The sequence below is a fragment of the Leucoraja erinacea genome, chromosome 4, assembly GCF_028641065.1.
Source record: "Leucoraja erinacea ecotype New England chromosome 4, Leri_hhj_1, whole genome shotgun sequence".
NCBI classification, from domain to species: Eukaryota; Metazoa; Chordata; class Chondrichthyes; order Rajiformes; family Rajidae; genus Leucoraja; species Leucoraja erinaceus.
Genome location: NC_073380.1, coordinates 101,798,456 through 101,817,325, shown reverse-complemented (window position 1 = coordinate 101,817,325; position 18,870 = coordinate 101,798,456). Strand labels below are relative to the sequence as shown.

General features: G+C 43.5%; 1 protein-coding gene across 1 annotated transcript in view; it reads left to right on the top strand.

Moving 5' to 3' along the window:
* The first annotated feature begins 897 nt into the window (after positions 1–897).
* Positions 898–18,870, top strand: part of LOC129696073 (CD226 antigen-like) — a 61,555-nt gene continuing 43,582 nt past the window's right edge. The window contains exon 1 of the mRNA XM_055633480.1: positions 898–1,267. Coding sequence (XP_055489455.1) covers positions 1,210–1,267 — 58 coding nt within the window. The 5' untranslated portion in view covers positions 898–1,209. The remainder of the gene's footprint in view (positions 1,268–18,870) is intronic.

Below are 18,870 nucleotides of genomic sequence, written 5' to 3'. Positions count from 1 at the left end.
GATTAGGAGACCAAAACTGCACGCAATACTCCAGGTATTAAGGATAAAGGGGAAATCCTTTAAAACCGAGATGAGAAGAACTTTTTTCACGCAGAGAGTGGTGAATCTCTGGAACTCTCTGCCACAGAGGGTAGTTGAGGCCAGTTCATTGGCTATATTTAAGAGGGAGTTAGATGTGGCCCTTGTGGCTAAGGGGATCAGGGGGTATGGAGAGAAGGCAGGTACGGGATACTGAGTTGGATGATCAGCCATGATCATATTGAATGGCGGTGCAGGCTCGAAGGGCCGAATGGCCTACTCCTGCACCTAATTTCTATGTTTCTATGTTTCTATGTTTAGGTATGGTCTCACCAAGACCCTGTACAACTGCAGTAGAACCTCCCTGCTCCTATACTCAAATCCTTTTGCTATGAATGCTAACATACCATTCGCCTTCTTCACTGCTTGCTGCACCTGCATGCCTACTTTTAATGACTGGTGTACCATGACACCCAGGTAGCCAATTCTGCAACCACCGACCGTCAACGGTCACTGACCGACCGGAAAGACGTGATATAGAAGATGGCCGGACATGAGGAAGAAGAAGAAGCTGAAAAACTATCTGCAGACACTGCCTGGATTGCTGAGTATTTCAGCATTTTCAGTTTTAGATTTCCAGCATCTACTTGGTTTTTGCCCACTTTAAATTACTTCTCTTTATTCCCCCTTTATCTGTTTTTGCTCTCTTTCCCCCACCGTTGATAAAGCTGTAGTTCCTTCTCTTGACTCCCTGTCCAATGCATTATTAGTGATTTATTTCTTACGTAGCTGTTGCTTCTGTCATCCTCCCACCCCACACACCCCACCCCCGGACCATCCACTTCCCCTGTCTTGCCACAGAATTTTGCACCACATTTACTCAGAAAAGGGTTTAATTAATGCAGACAACTATATCTGCAAAAGTACTCAGGATGGGTGAAGTTGCATATATTTGCTCACTTAAACAAACACCAGTCATTTCTCTTGACTGACAACCAGTAAGACTGTGGTGTTGGACAAAGAGTGGGGTCTCAGTGTATTCTTTAACCAATCCGATTGAAGAAGGCTGCAAACAAGTACGTCATAGTGACATGAGGAGATCGGAAGCTTTCTGAGCATTGAATTGACCTTCCATTATACGTATTGCTGTCCATTTGGAACGAGCATTTGTTTCTTTTCACATGTCCATCCATGGCACAGTTAGGATGTTACCTCCTTCTCTCCGTCGGGCTGTTTCAGCTGCAGAAAGGTAAGTGCAAACTAACTTCACTATCATGGTGAGATTTTTGTCAGTCTCATTCAGTGTTCGTTGTATGAGCTTCAGGCTAAGCTCTGCATGTGAATAAGTTGTACTGAATGTTTGTCTTGTGAACAGCTAGTGGATTGTGTTGGTGATTTTATTTTTCACAGAATAAAAGCAGTCATTGCAAAATAAATGCTAAACACTTCTCCCACTTACATTTTGAGTAAAAAAATTAATCTCGCAATTTAGCATTGTTCCAAAATTGATTATATGTATATTCTTAACATATTTGGCCCGTATCACTCCAAACATTCCTATCCATGTACCCATCCAAATGTTTTTTTTTTAATGTTGTTATTGTACCTGCCTCAACTACCTCCTCTAGCAGCTCATTCCATATTCCCACCACCCACTGTGTGAGAAAGTTGCCCCTCGGGTTCCTATTGAATCTTTTCCCTCTTACCTTAAACCTACTGTAAGTCATTTAATTCTTGTTTCCCTACCCTAAACAAAAGACTATCTATTCTCTATTATGATTTTATACACCTCTCTGAGATCATCCTTCAGCCTCCTGCTCTCCAAGGAATAAAATCCTAGCCTGCCCAACCTTTTCCGATAATTCAAGTCTTGGCAACATTCTTCGTAAATCTTCTTTGCACTCTTTTCGGCTTAACAACATCCTTCCAACAAGTGCGGCTTCACCAACGTCTTGTGCATCTCTAACATAACATCCCAACTTTTGTACTCAATTCCTTGAGTGATGAAGGCCAATGTGCCAAAAACCTTTGTTCACTGCCCTATATACCTGTAACAACACTTTCACAAAAACAATGTACTTGTATCCCTATATCCCTCTGCTCTACAACACTCTCTAAGGCCCAACATTCATTAGGATACTCCTCCTTGGGTTTGACTTCCTAAAGTACGCACCACACACTTATCTGAATTAAACTCCATTAGCCACTCCTTGGCTCACTTGCTCAGATGATCAAGATATCGTAGCAATATTTATGTAATTAACCATATAACAATTACAGCACGGAAACAGGCCATCTCGGCCCTACAAGTCCGTGCCGAACAAAAATTCTCCCATGAGTTAACAAGGCTGACTATCCTTAATCAACGCTGGGCTCTCCATGTATATTGTATCCCTCTGAGTCCTCACCAGTAACTACAGATTACTGGTCTACAGTTCCCATGTTTTTCTTTGCAGCTCTTGTTGAGTAGATGTACAACATTAGCTACCCTCCTGTCTTCCAGCAGGATTCCTACAATTTATTCTCCAGCTTCCCACAGTGTCCTTGGATATATTTGATCAGGCCCATGAGATTTAATAACCTTCAAAGATAGACAGAAAATGCCAGAGTAACTCAGCGGGACAGGCAGCATCTTTGGATAGAAGGAATGGGTGAGATTTTGTGATGAGACCCTCCTGAGACTGGGTCTACCTTCATATGTCTTAGGACATCCAATATCTCATGGACTGTAACACGCACTGTCCTCTAGACATCTCCATTAATAGTCCCAAGTTCCCTAATCTTCATCTGTTTCTCCACCGTAAAAATGGTAAAAACAGAGGAGAAATATTAATTGAGTACCAAGCTCATCTTCTGCAGCTCCACACATAGATTACCACTTCGGTTTCTGAGGGGCCCTATTCTCTCCATTGTACCATTTTCTCCCTAAAATACATACAATCTCTTTGGATTGTGATTAGATCTCACGCCTCCTTTTTTCCCTTTCTTACTTTCTTCGTAAGCATGTTTCTCAATCTCCGATACTCCACCAGGGATACACTGGATCACAGTTGTCTTTACCTGACCCATTATTCCTTTTTCTTGACCAGAGCCTCAAATTCTTTCATCATCCAGTGTTCCTTACACCCACCTACTTTATCCTTCACTCAAGATAAATAAATAGATAGAAACATAGAAAATAGGTGCAGGAGTAGGCCATTTGGCCCTTCGAGACTGCACCGCCATTCAATATGATCATGGCTGATCATCCAACTCAGTATCCCGTACCTGCCTTCTCTCCATACCCCCTGATCCCTTTAGCCACAAGGGCCACATCTAACTCCCTCTTAAATATAGCCAATGAACTGACCTCAACTACCTTCTGTGGCAGAGAATTCCAGAGATTTTACTCTCTGTGTAAAAAATGTTTTTTCTCATCTCAGTCCTAAAAGATTTCCCCTTTATCCTTAAACTGTGACCCCTTGTTCTGGACTTCCCCAACATTGGGAACAATCTTCCTGCATCTAGCCTGTCCAACCCCTTAAGAATTTTGTAAGTTTCTATAAGATCCCCCCTCAATCTTCTAAATTCTAGCGAATATAAGCCGAGTCTATCCAGTCTTTCTTCATATGACAGTCCTGCCATCCCAGGAATCAGTCTGGTGAACCTTCTCTGCACTCCCTCTATGGCAAGAATGTCCTTCCTCAGATTAGGAGACCAAAACTGTACGCAATACTCCAGGTGTGGTCTCACCAAGACCCTGTACAACTGCAGTAGAACCTCCCTGCTCCTATACTCAAATCATTTTGCTATGAATGCTAACATACCATTCGCTTTCTTCACTGCCTGCTGCACCTGCATGCCTATTTTCCATTTACCATGACACCCAGGTCTCGTTGCTTCTTCCCTTTTCCTAATCGGCCACCATTCAGGTAATAATGTACTTTCCTGTTTTTGCCACCAAAGTAGATAACTTCACATTTATCCACATTATACTGCATGTGCCCACTCACCCAGCCTATCCAAGTCATCTTGCAGCATCCTAGCATCCTCCTCACAGCTAACACTGCCCCCCAGCTTCGTGTCGTGTGCAAACTTGGAGATGTTGCATTCAATTCCCTCGTCCAAATCATTAATATATATTGTAAATAACTGAGGTCCCAGCTCTGAGCCTTGCGGTACCCCACTCTCCCTGTCTGCCATTTATATATTTAAATAAATAAGGATGTGAACATATAACAATCGTATTTTTAAAAAATAATCTGAAATAAACATTATCAACTTAAAGAAAATTGTTGTGTGTAATTACGTTTAATTTTGCTTCTCCAGGGACACATTAATTAACCTGCTTTGTAAATGATCCAATAATATTTGATTCTCTTATCAAATATGGATTTATTAAAATTAAAAATTTGCTCTATATGTATTTTACAAAATATCCAAATATCTAGCAGAAAATTTTAAATGAATAATTTCACAATAATTTCCTGGTCTTATTACGATATAGTCGGTTCTGAGAAGGGGCGTAGTTGTTATTGATCTTAGCTTTCCTCATCAGGTTTGTAGATTAATTGGTTTGGTAGAATTGTAAATTGTCCCTAGTGTGTGTTGGATAGTGGAAGACTTTACGGAATCAAGGGATATGAGGAAAGAGCAGGAACAGGGTACTGATTTTGGATGATCAGCCATCATCATATTGAATGGCTCGATATGGGCTCAAAGTTGGCTTGAAGGGCCGAATCGCCTATTCCTGCACCTATTATCTATGTTTCGATGTTTCAACATTTTTGTATTGATGGCAAGAAATCTCTAATCAATATATTAATTTAACCTGCCCTCATTAAGCTCAGAGGAAGTCACATATAGTGAAATTCTAGAGATCAGCTCAAATTATTGACTCATTATCCAATTCTTAATCTGACATTATCCTTCCTGTTGTATTTAAATCGGGTATTTGTGTCTTAATACAAATCATGTAGGATGATAATTAGCAGTTTGAAGTCATTGGAAAAAGTTCTACTGAAGTCATCAATGTTCGACAAATTCCGTTTTGACAACCCCACTCCTATTACTCACACTGATTTGTCTCTTCCCCACAGGGGAAACAATGTGCGCATTACATCTAAGTTACTGGCTTTCCACATGAATTATTTTTGGTTAAAACACATCGCGAGCACTGTTAAGGCACTGAATGAAATTTCTATGTAGTGCCTAAACCTCTGATGATTCAATATTCTAAATGGTGTCAGGTTTTACACAAGGCAGTTGATTTGTAGCATTGTACAAGCAACAACCAATGTCCATAAAGTTCCAACAGAAGGCTCCAGCAGTTTTTAATCACAATGGGATCCCTGTGGTATGAGATTCTTTCTTGCTGATGGATCATATCCCTTGCTAATGTGCTCAGGAATGGAATGATTGAGTTGTGTGACAATTAACTTTCTGCTCAACAAAGTACATTTGAAATCACTTCACATTGAACATAACACATAGACCAGCATGACCCAGGAACAGGGCCTTCAGCTCACATCTATGTTGAATATGCTGCCAAGATAAACTAACCACATTGGTCCAAACAGCTTTAATATAATGGCAGGTAGACAAAAGTGCTGGAGAAACTCAGCGGGTGCAGCAGCGTCTCCGGAGCGAAGGAAATAGGCAACGTTTCGGGCCGAAACCCTTCTTCAGACTGATGGAGGGGGGTGGGGGAGAAGAAAGGAAAAAGGAGGAGGGGGGGGGGGGGGAGAAGAAAGGAAAAAAGAGGAGGAGGAGGCTGAGGGCTGAGGGAGAGCTGGGAAGGGGGGGAGACAGCAAGGGCTAACGGAATTGGGAGAATTCAATATTTATACCACAAGGGTGCCATTAATATAAAGGCAGCCTGAAGTAGATGTAATGCCTTGCTATTGTTTAAAATTCTTCTTAAGACAATTCTGCATTGGTTGCATTACCATAAAAGAAAATATAATTTCATTTTAAGGGGTTGAAGATAATTTGTTTCCATTCCAGTTCTGAAGTGGCTGATGAGGTCATTGTGAGACTTGCAGCTCTGTCTGCAGTGGAACAGTAGATAGGCAGACTGGATAGTGTGTGATGTAGTGTATTCCTTCCACCTCTTACACTGGGCAGGTCAGTGATCTTGATGAAGAGAGATTCAAATTTTTATTGTCACCCTGTATGTGTTGCTTCTCCATTTCGAGTTCTCAACTATTCCCGTGAATCAGTGGATGTCACATTTTTTCCAAGGAAGCTTTGATAACAATCTTGAATCATTTCCCCTGTTAATCTAGTTATCTCTTGACAGAGTGCATGGCAGTGACTGTTCACCAGTTTAAAGTCAGGCATGTGAGTAATGTGACCTGCCTTTGGAACCAACTGAACGTAATTAAACCCCCAAGGCCGAGTTGTTGGCCTTGGAGAAGATGCCAATGATTATTTACTTATCTTATAACCATATATAACCATATAACAATTACAGCACGGAACAGGCCACCTCGGCCCTACAAGTCCATGCTGAACACTTATTCTCCCCTAGTCCCATCTACCTGCACTTAGACCATAACCCTCCATTCCTTTCCCATCCATATACCTATCCAATTTATTTTTAAATGATAAAAACGAACCTGCCTCCACCACTTCCACTGGAAGCTGATTCCACACAGCTACCACTCTCTGAGTAAAGAAGTTCCCCCTCATGTTACCCTCAAATCATGACCTCTTGTTTGAATCTTCCCTACTCTCAATGAAAAAAGCTTATCCATGTCAACTCTGTCTATCCCTCTCATAATTTTAAAGACCTCTATCAAGTCCCCCCTTAACCTTCTGCGCTCCAAAGAATAAAGCCCTATCTTGTTCAACCTTTCTCTGTAACTTAGGTGCTGAAACCCAGGCAACATTCTAGTAAATCTCCTCTGTACTCTCTCTATTTTGTTGACATCTTTCCTATAATTTGGCGACCAAAATTGTACACCATTTTACAGAATTGGCCTCACCAATGCCTTGTACAATTTTAACATTACATCCCAACTTCTATACTCAATGCTCTGATTTATAAAGGCCGGCACACCAAATGCTTTCTTTACCACCCTATCTACATGAGATTCCACCTTTCGCATCTCCTCAACGTTAGCCTTTCTCCAATCAAAAATCTCAACCCTTCGTCCAGTTCTGACCTTCTCCATAACTATATTGAAACTAATGGTATTGTGATCACTGGACCCCAATCTTGCCAGTGGTCCTTGAGTATTTTTCAGCAACAGCATTGGCAGTACAACCCAATTGCTTTGAATTACATGTAGAATGTAGTCCAATGTTGATCAGTGATGATTACTGCTTCGTAGACCATGAGTTTTGTTCTGAAATTGAAACACACTTTTCTTCCAATGGTGCATGACTACAGTGGCACCCTGAATGTAATGGTGAATTTCATCCTTGATGTGTGCCTTTGGTGAGAGTTGGCTCCTATAATATGTACGTAGTCATATTTGAATGGCTCATCATGGACCTTAATTGTCATAGGGTGGTGTTCTACAGTGATGCAAGTTTTGATAGAGAAAGGGTTTTGACCCGAAACATTGCCTATTTCCTTCGCTCCATAGATGCTGCCGCACCCGCTGATTTTCTCCAGCATTTTTGCCCACTTTTAGTAGAGGACCACCATTTTACAGCAAAGGTAACTAGTTGAATTTAATCTGGAACTTAAAACTTCAAAAATACAATGACTCATTGTCACATGAGAAACCTACCACAGAACTTGGTCTGAGGAAAGATCCTTCAAACACAAAGACAACCCTTTTGCAGACCATGCACCTACATGCTAAGTAAAATTCCAGAGATAATCAAGCAAATCCCACAATCTCTAATATAACTGTGTACAGTTTTGGTCTCCTAATTTGAGGAAGGACATTCTTGTGATTGAGGCAGTGCAGCATAGGTTCACGAGATTGATCCCTGGGATGGCGGGACTGTCATATGAGGAAAGATTGAAAAGACTAGACTTGTATTCACTGGAGTTTAGAAGGATGAGGGAAGATCTTATAGAAACATATAAAATTATAAAAGGACTGGACAAGCTCGATGCAGGAAAAATGTTCCCAATGTTGGGCGAGTCCAGAACCAGGGGCCACAGTCTTAGAATAAAGGGGAGGTCATTTAAGATTGAGGTGAGAAAATACGTTTTCACCCAGAGAGTTGTGAATTTATGGAATTCCCTGCCACAGAGGGCAGTGGAGGCCAAATCACTGGTTGGATTTAAGAGAGAGTTAGATAGAGCTCTAGGGGCTAGTGGAGTCAAGGGATATGGGGAGAAGGCAGGCACGGATTATTGATAGGGGACGATCAGCCATGAACACAATGAATGGCTGTGCTGGCTCGAAGGGCCGAATGGCCTCCTCCTGCACCTATTTTCTACTTTTCTATAAAGATGGAAAATGCGCATCCTGTAGTTCAGGTTGTATCTGTGGAAAGAGAAGTAGAATTAATAAGTTAGTTTAAAGACCCTCCTTCAGGATCCATGCTGTCTACACACCGCTTTTGCGGATTGCATGTCTGCTCAACCTGCTTTAAACTCTTTTAATTTACCTTAATGTGTGTTTACGGGATGAGTATCACTGCCAACACCATTATTAATTTCCCAGTCTTTATTGCCCCATAGAAGAAGGCAATGAACTATCTTCTAGAGCTGCTGCACCCCTTCAACTGAAGACAACTGGGGCAGTCCTGCATATAGATCCAGTCAGAATAGAATGCACTCTGGAGGGTACCTGAAGATGGTTATCTTCATATGCCTGCAGTCTTTGTCCTTCTAAATGGTAAAAGTTGAGATTTGTACAAGTACTTTTAGAATAGTCCAAGGGAACAAATGCCCGTAAAATCAAAATTATTGTAATTAGTGCCAAGATGGTGGGGAAATTGTAGGTATCTGCTCTTGCAGATAATTTGCAGGTGATGAACGAAATGAATGTTCAGGGTGTTTATCGAGCCGGCTGCTTTTTTTCGATGCCATAAAGCAAACCAAGGCAGACATTGAAAATTTGAAATATCAATGAAATGGGCTGGAAATACTCATCAGCTCAGGCAGCAATTGTGATGGGAGAATCAAAGTTAATTCCATTTGGGTTGATGATTTTTTTTTTTTACCAGATCTAGGAAAAGATAGGAAAACCAAGAAAAATTTTCCCAGTTCTTATGAAACATCATTGACCTAAATCATTCATTCTGAAAATTATCTCCACAAATCCTGCTTCAGGAGTCAAGGATTTGCGGAGTGACAAAAAGAGTTGCTCACGACAGGATACCCACCCTCTGTAGCCAGAGCATTTATTTGACCCGCGTGGTTGAATTTCTAACCGATTGCCACCCTAATGCCCCTGTCCCACTTCGGAAACCTGAACGGAAACCTCTGGAGACTTTGTGCCCCACCCAAGGTTTCCGTGCGGTTCCCGGAGGTTTTTGTCAGTCTCCCTACCTGCTTCCACTACCTGCAACCTCCGGCAACCACCTGTAACCTCCGGGAACCGCATGGAAACCTTGGGTGGGGCACAAAGTCTCCAGAGGTTTCCGTTCAGGTGGGACAGGGGCATTACTAGATTGGTGCTGAGGGAAATTGTAACGGTCGAGCTGTTGCAAATTTGCATCCTTTAAATACAGTTAAAACTACAGTCAAAACATGTGTATATCAAGTGTTTGTTTTCAGGAACTGCAGATGTTGAAAGAGACATCGAAGGGGCCGAAAAAGAAAGGGGGAGAAACTCAGCGAGACCTGGGTGCATGGTACACCAGTCATTGAAGGTAGGGAGCATGCAGGTGCAATAGGCAGTAAAGAAACGTTGGTATTTAGCTTCATTGCAAAGATGATTGCTGTATAGGAGCAGAGAGCTTTTTTGTGTACCAGTTGTCTATCAATCTTGTTTTCATGACCATTCTAGTTGGAGTATGCGTACAGTTTTGGTCCAAATCTGAGGAAGGACAGTTTCTATTTCACATTGAGGGAGGCAAAGAGACGGTTCACCAGACTGATTCCTGGGATGTCAGGACTGTCTTATGAAGAAAGACTGGATAGACTTGGTTTATACTCTCTAGAATTTAGGAGATTGAGAGGGGATCTTATAGAAACTTACAAAATTCTTAAGGGGTTGGACAGGCTAGATGCAGGAAGATTGTTCCCGATGTTAGGGAAGTCCCAGGACAAAAATTGTCATTACAGCTTAAGGATTAAGGGGAAATCCAAGGATACAAAACTGAGATGAGAAGAACTTTTTTTAACTTCAGCGGTGAATCTCTGGAACTCTCTGCCACAGAGGGTAGTTGAGGCCAGTGATAGTGCAGGAATTTCATTGGCTATATTTTAGAGGGAGTTAGATGTGGCCCTTGTGGCTAAGGGGATCAGAGTGTTGGAGAGAAGCAGGTACGGGATCCTGCAGTTTGGATGATCAATAATGATCATATGAATAAAGGTGCAGGCTCGAAGGGCATATTAGATGCACCAACCTGCATTCAATTTCTATGTTTCAATGTTTGATCTATGTTTGGAGCAGAGGTTCACCTCAGTTTTTATTTCAAAGGTAATTCAAGAGACCTGGGAAAGTGCCATCTTTCCACATCAATCATATCCAACATGATTGAGGTGAACAGATCCAATTTAATTCATTTATCATGCATATTTTGTCTAGCAAATATAATTTAGTGATGCGGCTATATTAATCCATGATAGGCTGGAGGGTTTATTTTTGTCATTTAACAAAAATTGTCATTAGGAACCCAGACATTATTAATTCTCCAAGGATACAGCATTAAAATCAATGAACACTTTTAACTTCAGCGATGAACCTCAGCATTATAATTGAATAGAGTTTAGTGATAGTGCAGGAATTTCAGTAAATTAAATAGCAAATCAGTGACAAAACAGTTAAGAGTCAAGAGTGTTTGCTATAAGCTATACTCCAGCAGTTTGCTTGGTGAATAAGGACAATGAAATTAAAGCTTGCTGTAGCTTTACAGGCATATTAGATGCACCAACATAATTCAATATACGGTACAATAAATGATCGGTTTGGAGCAGAGGTTGTGCTTAGGTTTGAGCAAAGGTAATTCAAAAACCTGATGGTTGATGGAAAGAAGCTGTTCTTGAACCTGGAGTTAATGGTTCTCAGGTCCCTGTATCTGCTTCAAGCGGGAAGAGAGCGTGGCTAGGTTGGTGTGAATCTTTGATGATATCAGCTGCTTTCCTGAGGTAGTGTTTCCTGAAAATTCCTTCTATGGTGGGGAGGTCAGTGCCTATGATGGACTGGGCAATGTTCACCACTCTCTGTGGCTTTCTTCGTACTTGAGAATGATGACAAGTTGCATCACTGAAACAGGCCCTTTTCCGATCGAGTCCACACCAATCATTAACTACCCACTTACACAATGACCTGAATAATCCTATTTTATTTTCCCCAAATTACTTAAGGTGGCCCATGAGCCGACCAACCCAAACATTTTTGAGAAGGGGGAAAAAACAAGCACATCTGTAAGTAAAACCATACGGTCTTGGGATAGAAGGGAAAGCACCGAATAGGCAATGCTCTTAAGACAGTGGAATTGATTGTAGACTTTAGGAGAGCTCCCCCTGACATCATGCTACTCACCATCAACAACACCACAGACACATCTGTGGAGTATTTTAAGTTCCTGGGAACCATCATCTCCAAGGACCTTAAGTGGGGGCTACCATCGACTCCACAGTCAAAAAGGCACAACAGAGGATGTACTTCCTACGCCAGCTGAGGAAGCACAATCTGCCACACGTAATGATGGTCCAATTCTATACTGCCATCATAGAGTCTGTTCTCACCTTTTCCATCATGGTCTGGTTTGGCTCAGCCACCAAGCACGACATCCGGAGGCTGCAGCGAATCGTCCAATCAGCAGAGAAGATTATTGGCTGCAACCTTCCCTCCATTGTTGCAAGATCCAGGAAGCGAGTGGGCAAGATCATCTCTGACCCCTCCCACCCTGGCCACAAACTCTTTGAATCATTTCCCTCTGGAAGGCGACCCCGGACTGTCAAAGCTGCCACAGCCAGACATAAAAATAGTTTTTATCCACGAGTAGTTGCTCTACTCAACAGCCAAAAACCTGTAGCCTCTGGTATTTTGTTGGTTCACATGCTTGCTCAATGGTGTTTTTTCATTAATGTTTTATTATTATCAATGCTTAGTGTTTTCTGAGTCATTCATAACTGTCAGTGCATGTCATGTTGTTACTTGTGGGCGGAGCACCAAGGCAAATTCCTTGTATGTGAATACTTGGCCAATAAACTTACTTACTTATTTAGCCAAGGCAATGGATTGTAGGATTTCAAGTCCATATGGATCCAGAGGAAAACAGGGTTTTACAATCTTTTGCACTGGATTATCCTGCAAACTATCTTGGACTGAGAACCTGAATATGCCTGCAAAGTGAATTAATCAGCCTGAAGAAGGATCTCAACCCGAAACGTCGCCCATTATTTCTCTCCACAGATGCTGCCTGTCCCACTGAGTTACTCCAGCATTTTGTGTCTATAAGTATATGAATCATCCTGGTCAGTTTTACTTGACTCTTTTACAAGTTTACATCTTCAAAGAAGCTCCTAAAACAAAAATGAATTTTACTAGGTGCAATGGCATTCAAATGCATGTTGTAAAAGCTTCTTATTGTTTTAATTTACCAGCTAATTTAAACGCTATGCACTCACAGACTCATAAACGGTTCTGAAACAATTTTAATGCCACTTTTGGTTATTTGTAGTTGGATTATTCGCAGATGGTTGACTGGACATTCCTGTTTAAATGTTTTAATAAAATGAGCTTCAGTTGCATTAGCATGAATACATCATGCTAACAATGTTAAAACCAGCATGGAATATTTTAATGGGATGTTTGCAAAAGAGAAACTGCTCGAAAAGCAAGCTGATTGCAATGGTTTGTTGATTGTTTGGTCTACAAGAATCACTGGGAATAACAAGCTCAGCTTTATGCATAGTTTGCATTCACTTTAAAATAAAACCAGTAGGTTTTCTGATTTTATACAACTCATCTTGAATATTCTCTACACCCTATAAAGTTCAATGTATTATGTCGACTTTAAAATAATGACAGAATCCAGACAGACAATTAATTTGAAATTCTAAAAATCACAGTGGAGTAAAGAAGAGAATGAATCACACACGTGGGTATTGAATAAAAGCTGATGCTTTCACAAAGCTTGGGATTTCAGTGCTTATGCTTGATGTGACATTGGCAGAGTCCAGTGTGGATGCAGCTGTGTGTGTGGGGAGGGATTAGTTGCTGGAAAGAAAACAAAATAATATACTGGATAGAAAATGAGGAGATATTATAAGTAAACTCTGCCTTGAAAAATATGATTAATAACCAATTTTCTCTTTGCTTCTGGGGTAGGTTATGTACAAAAACGCCTCACATCATCAGTTGGCTTCAAGACAGTGAAAGAAAATACATAATTCTTGTCGCTCTCCCCTTCCGTTTCTGCAAATATTTGCCAAGCTTGAAGTGCCCTTTTCAGGAGTGAGCTGAAACCACAAAACATAAATAAATAAAACAAAGGCATTTTACAAGCAGCTGTGCTCAGACTACGTTATGAGATGACAGGTCATTTTGAAGGTTGTCATTATCTTACTACAGCTCATCCTAGCAATAGACCCCATACACCTTTATAGAGCTTGTTCGTTAGATATTAACTAATTATTTAATTGTTGCAATTGTGGCGGGGGACTCGCAGGAGTCCAGCCAAAAACTAGTCGGACACGAGTTGTGTGCACTAGACGTGTTTATTCTTCTGTAATACAGCTCCCCACTCCTCACCTGACGCTGGCGTTGCCTGGACTTAAATACCAGCTCAGGTCCCGACCCCGTGACTCGTGCCTCCACCACCAAGACGTCGCCCTCTAGAGTCAATGGTTCGTTGTGCCCTTGGGTTGCAAACGGGTGCATCCACATGACCCCCCCCAGAACCAGAGGCACCAAACCGGACAGGACGCAGCACGATGCGGCCCAAATACGTAGATACAATCCCACGCCCCGGGGGTTTGCTCAGTTCGGAAGAATCTCCGGGAGCCCAAGACGGCAGAAACCCACGACGGGGAGGTTGAGCCACATGGACTGGCTCGCTCAGGTCCAAGTGGGCCGGTTTCAAATGAGCCACAGACACAGTTTCACGCCGGCCTCCCATGTCTAAAACAAATGTAGTAGTCCCGTGCTGCAGCACGCGAAAGGGACCTTCATACGGGCGCTGCAAGGGCGACCTGTGGGAGTCACGGCAAAGTAAACCGTACGGGCAGCCCATCAGCGGCAGTGGCACATGGGAAGGGGCCACTCCATGATGCGACGTTGGGATGGGAGACAGGGCGCCGACCCTCTCCCGCAAGCGGATCAGCACCGATGTTGGGGGTTCCTGGGACCCATCAGCAGGAGGAACAAACTCCCACGGGGACGGTGAGCGGAGCACCATACACCAACTCCGCGGAGGACGATGACAGATCTTCCTTGGGGGCCGTCCAAATCCCCAACAGGACCCATGGCAACTCGTCCATCCCCCAGGGCCTGTGAGACGAGCCTTCAGGGCGGCCTTCAGACAGCGGTGGAACCGCTCCACCAACCCATTTGATTGGGGATGGTACGCTGTCATGTGGTGGAGCTGCGTCCCCAACAGGCGGGCCATGGCGGACCACAGTTCAGATGTAAACTGGGGGGCGCCCTGGTCAGACGTAATGTGAAGTGGAACCCCAAAGCGGGCAATCCAGGCTGCTACGAGGGCACGAACACATGACTGCGTTGAAGTGTCCATGAGCGGGATCGCCTCCGGCCACCGCGTAAAACGGTCAACCACCGTAAGCAGGTGTGAAACCCCCTCGTCGCGGGCATCCACCATTCCAGGCTCCTGGAGATTCTTCCAAACCGAGCAAGCCCCCGGGGCGTGGGATGGTATCTACACGTTTGGGCCGCCTCGTGCGATGTCCTGTCCGGTTCGGTGCCTCTTGTTCTGGGGGGGGGTCATGTAGTGGCACCTGGTAGCAACCCAAGGACACAACGAACCATCGGCTCTAGAGTACCGCGTCTTGGTGGGGGAGGCGCGAGTCACGGGGTCGGTACCTGACCACACAGTATCATAAAATGTAGAATTAACAGCAATTTTTTCTAAAGTCACAGACTTTGGAGGGGCTGCAGAAGAAGCTTACCAGAAGGCTGCCTTGATTAAAGGGTATTAGCTATTAGGAAATATTAGATAAACTTGGATTGGAGCACCAGAGGTTATGGGGAGACTTGATAGAAGTATATAAAATGATGACAAGCATAAATAGGGTGTACTGTCAGAACCTTTTTCCTCGGGTGGAAATGTCGAAGACTAGAGGGCATAATTTTAAGGTGAAATGGGCAAAGTTTAAAGGAGACATGCATGGTATGTTTCTCATGCAGAAGGTGGTGGATGTCAGGAATGCACTGCCAGAGATGATGGTGGAGGCCGTGATAGTGGCATTTAAGAGACTTTTGGATAGTTACATGGATATGCAGGGAATGGATGTGGATATGGATCACATGTTGGCAGAGGAGATTCGTTTATTTGGCAGTGTTCAGCACATTGTGGACTATCGGGCCTATAGCTGTGCTGTACTTTTCTATGTTCTATGAACCACCCAGGCATAGTGCATAGCCTTCGTTTTACTAAGTAAAAATAGAAGTTAAGTGGAGGGCAGTGGAGGTCAAATCACTGGATGGATTTAAGGGAGTTAGATAGAGCTCTAGGGGCTAGTGGAATCAAGAGATATGGGGAGAAGGCATGGACGGGTTATTGATAGGGGACGATCAGCCATGATCACAATGAATGGCGGTGCTGGCTCGAAGGGCCGAATGGCCTCCTCCTGCACCTATTTTCTATGTTTCTATGTTCAATCTTCTCTAAAAATGTTGGTGATGGATAAATTAGTTGCAATGTTTCATGGAAATGTGAGGGGTTGCGATACTTTGTTTGGATCGATCTTCAAGACCTCGTGAAGTTTGTATTGACACAATAACGCAATTGAAGATAACAATTCTAACTAGGACCTGCTTCTGGGAGGAAAATAAAACAGTCAATTCAAGAGCTCTCAGCAAAGACACAGCAAAGAAATGTCTGAAAAACCAAAGTGTTTCTAATATTACTAAAGGTCAAAAGGAAAAGTTGGCAGATATTAAAAACTAGAGCCTTTGAAACATCTTGAGGATTCTAAATCTAATTACTTCCTCTTTCTTCTGCCCATGTTGCTGACTGTGCCCTTTCAATATGTTTGAACAGGCACGTAGTATTAAGACATACTTAGGCCTTTCCTGATTCTTCCATTGTAGACAGGATGGCAACTCACCAGCTGCAGAATGCAAGGTTCCACATCACCCTGGAGAGAAAAGGGAACAATACATGAGGTGCCCCGGTTGTCTACAGTCATGGGCATATGTACACCTGCATTTGCAAAGTCTGGATACATTTTCTGTTCCATTCCTGATTTCCATCATCTGTACTATTATGCTTTTGAAAGAAGGCAAGAAGTATGCGTTAGCTCTTTACATAAATATTTAAATGTCCATGGTTGTTAGGATAATTTCAAACACACTTTAAGTAGCTATATGGAACTTAGATAAATAATATAACATAGCTAAATATTCACTTAAGTAGTTATCAAAGTAAAAATAATGAATCTATACTAAGACTGCATTGAATGATGAAAACTACTTTATTTTGCAGTTTTTTTTACAATTTCTATCAAATAAAGTATCGTTAAAACTAAATGGCTGAAATCCATCATCTATGCACATCATCATCATCATCGTTGAAAACATCAACGGACATGGTGCCTTATGCCCCTGTCCCACTTAGGAAACCTGAACGGAAACCTCTGGAGACTTTGCACCCCACCCAAGGTTTCCGTGCGGTTCCCGGAGGTTGAGGGTGGTTGCCAGAGGTTGCAAGTAGTGGAAGCAGGTGGGGAGACTAACAAAAACCTCCGGGAACCTCCGGGTACCACACGGAAACCTTGGGTGGGGCGCAAAGTCTCCAGAGGTTTCCTAAGTGGGACAGGGCCATTACACTGCTATGTACGGCAGTGATTGCAACTTCTACTGAAGTGTGGCATCTTCACCAGAATTTTCAATCTCTCCCTGGCCCAGGCAGTTATTCCGTCCTGCCTAAAATCAGCCACAATCGTCCCTGTGCCGAAGAAGTCTCCCATCACCAGCCTTAATGACTACCGTCCTGTTGCCCTCACTCCGGTAATCACGAAGTGCTTCGAGAGATTGGTCCTCCAGCACATCAAGGACTATCTACCACCAGACTTCGACCCCCACCAATTCGCTTATCGCCAAAACAGATCCACAGAAGACGCCATCACCGTAGCTCTCCACTCTGTGCTGAGCCATCTGGAGCAGGGGCAGAGCTACGTCCGGATGCTCTTTGTGGATTTTAGTTCAGCCTTTAACACAATCATCCCGGACATCCTCATTGGTAAACTGGTCACTCTCGGCCTCCCCACTGTCACATGTGCCTGGATTAAGGATTTCCTCACAAACCGGCCCCAGACTGTGAGACTTGGCCCCCACCTCTCCTCCACTCGCAGGTTGAGTACCGGTTCCCCACAGGGCTGTGTGCTAAGCCCCCTCTTATACTGTCTCTATACCTACGACTGTAGTCCGGCCCACAACAACAACCGCATCGTCAAATTTGCTGACGACACTACTGTGGTCGGACTTATTTCAAAGGGAGACGAGGCAGCCTACAGAGAGGAAGTCCTGAAGTTGACAAACCTGGTGCTCTGAAAACAATCTGGCTCTGAACACCAGGAAAACAAAAGAGCTCATTGTCGACTTCAGGAGGCACAGCACCGACTTAGTCCCCCTACACATTAACGGCGAGTGTGTGGAGAGGGTCAACACCTTCCGGTTTCTCGGCGTCCATATCGCGGCTGACATCTCCTGGACGGACAACACGACAGCGGTCATCAAGAAGGCTCAGCAGCGGCTGCACTTCCTGAGGGTCCTCAGGAAGCACAACCTGGACTCTAACCTGCTGCTGACCTTCTACCGCTCGTCCATCGAGAGCCTGCTGACATACTGCATTACAGCATGGTATGGCAGCTGCACCATGGCAGACAGGGAGAGGCTTCAGAGGGTAACCAGGACAGCGCAGAGGATCATTGGTTGCCCTCTCCCCTCCCTGATGGACATCTACACCTCCCGCTGCCTTAGCAGGGCAAAGAAGATCACCAAAGACAGCTCCCATCCTGCGTTTGGACTGTTCGACCTGCTGCCCTCTGGAAGGCGCTATAGGTGCATCAAATCCAGGACAAACAGACTCAGGAATAGCTGCTTCCCGAGAATTATATCTACCATAAATTCAAATCCACACATGCACTGACTACACCGCCCAACAGGACTTCCATCTGTATATATGTATGTAGCGCCGTAGAATTTGTGCACCTATTTCCCCCCCCCCCCCCATCTCCCTTCTGTTTTGTTTTTCTGTTTCTTGTTTTTTGTGTAAAATTGTATGTATGCACTGAGTACGAGCAGCTTTCAGTTTCACTGTACATGTATAGTGACAATAAATGGCATATCTATCTTGGATGGCCCTTGGCTTGCAAGGAACTCATACGCCCTTTGACAGGTCTTGTTTATGTTCCTGCTGGGGGTCCACAGCCCCCTCCTCACCTGTCAAACCAGGTGGGGGAGATGGTTTAGTCGCCGACTGTCCAACCATGGAGCAGGTAGCAGGTAACCTGCCTCAAATTTCCCTTGAATTGACATGCTGGTCCTTTCCACAAGGCATTTAAGGGTCATATTGGTGAGTCCGGAATCATATCAAGGCTCGGCT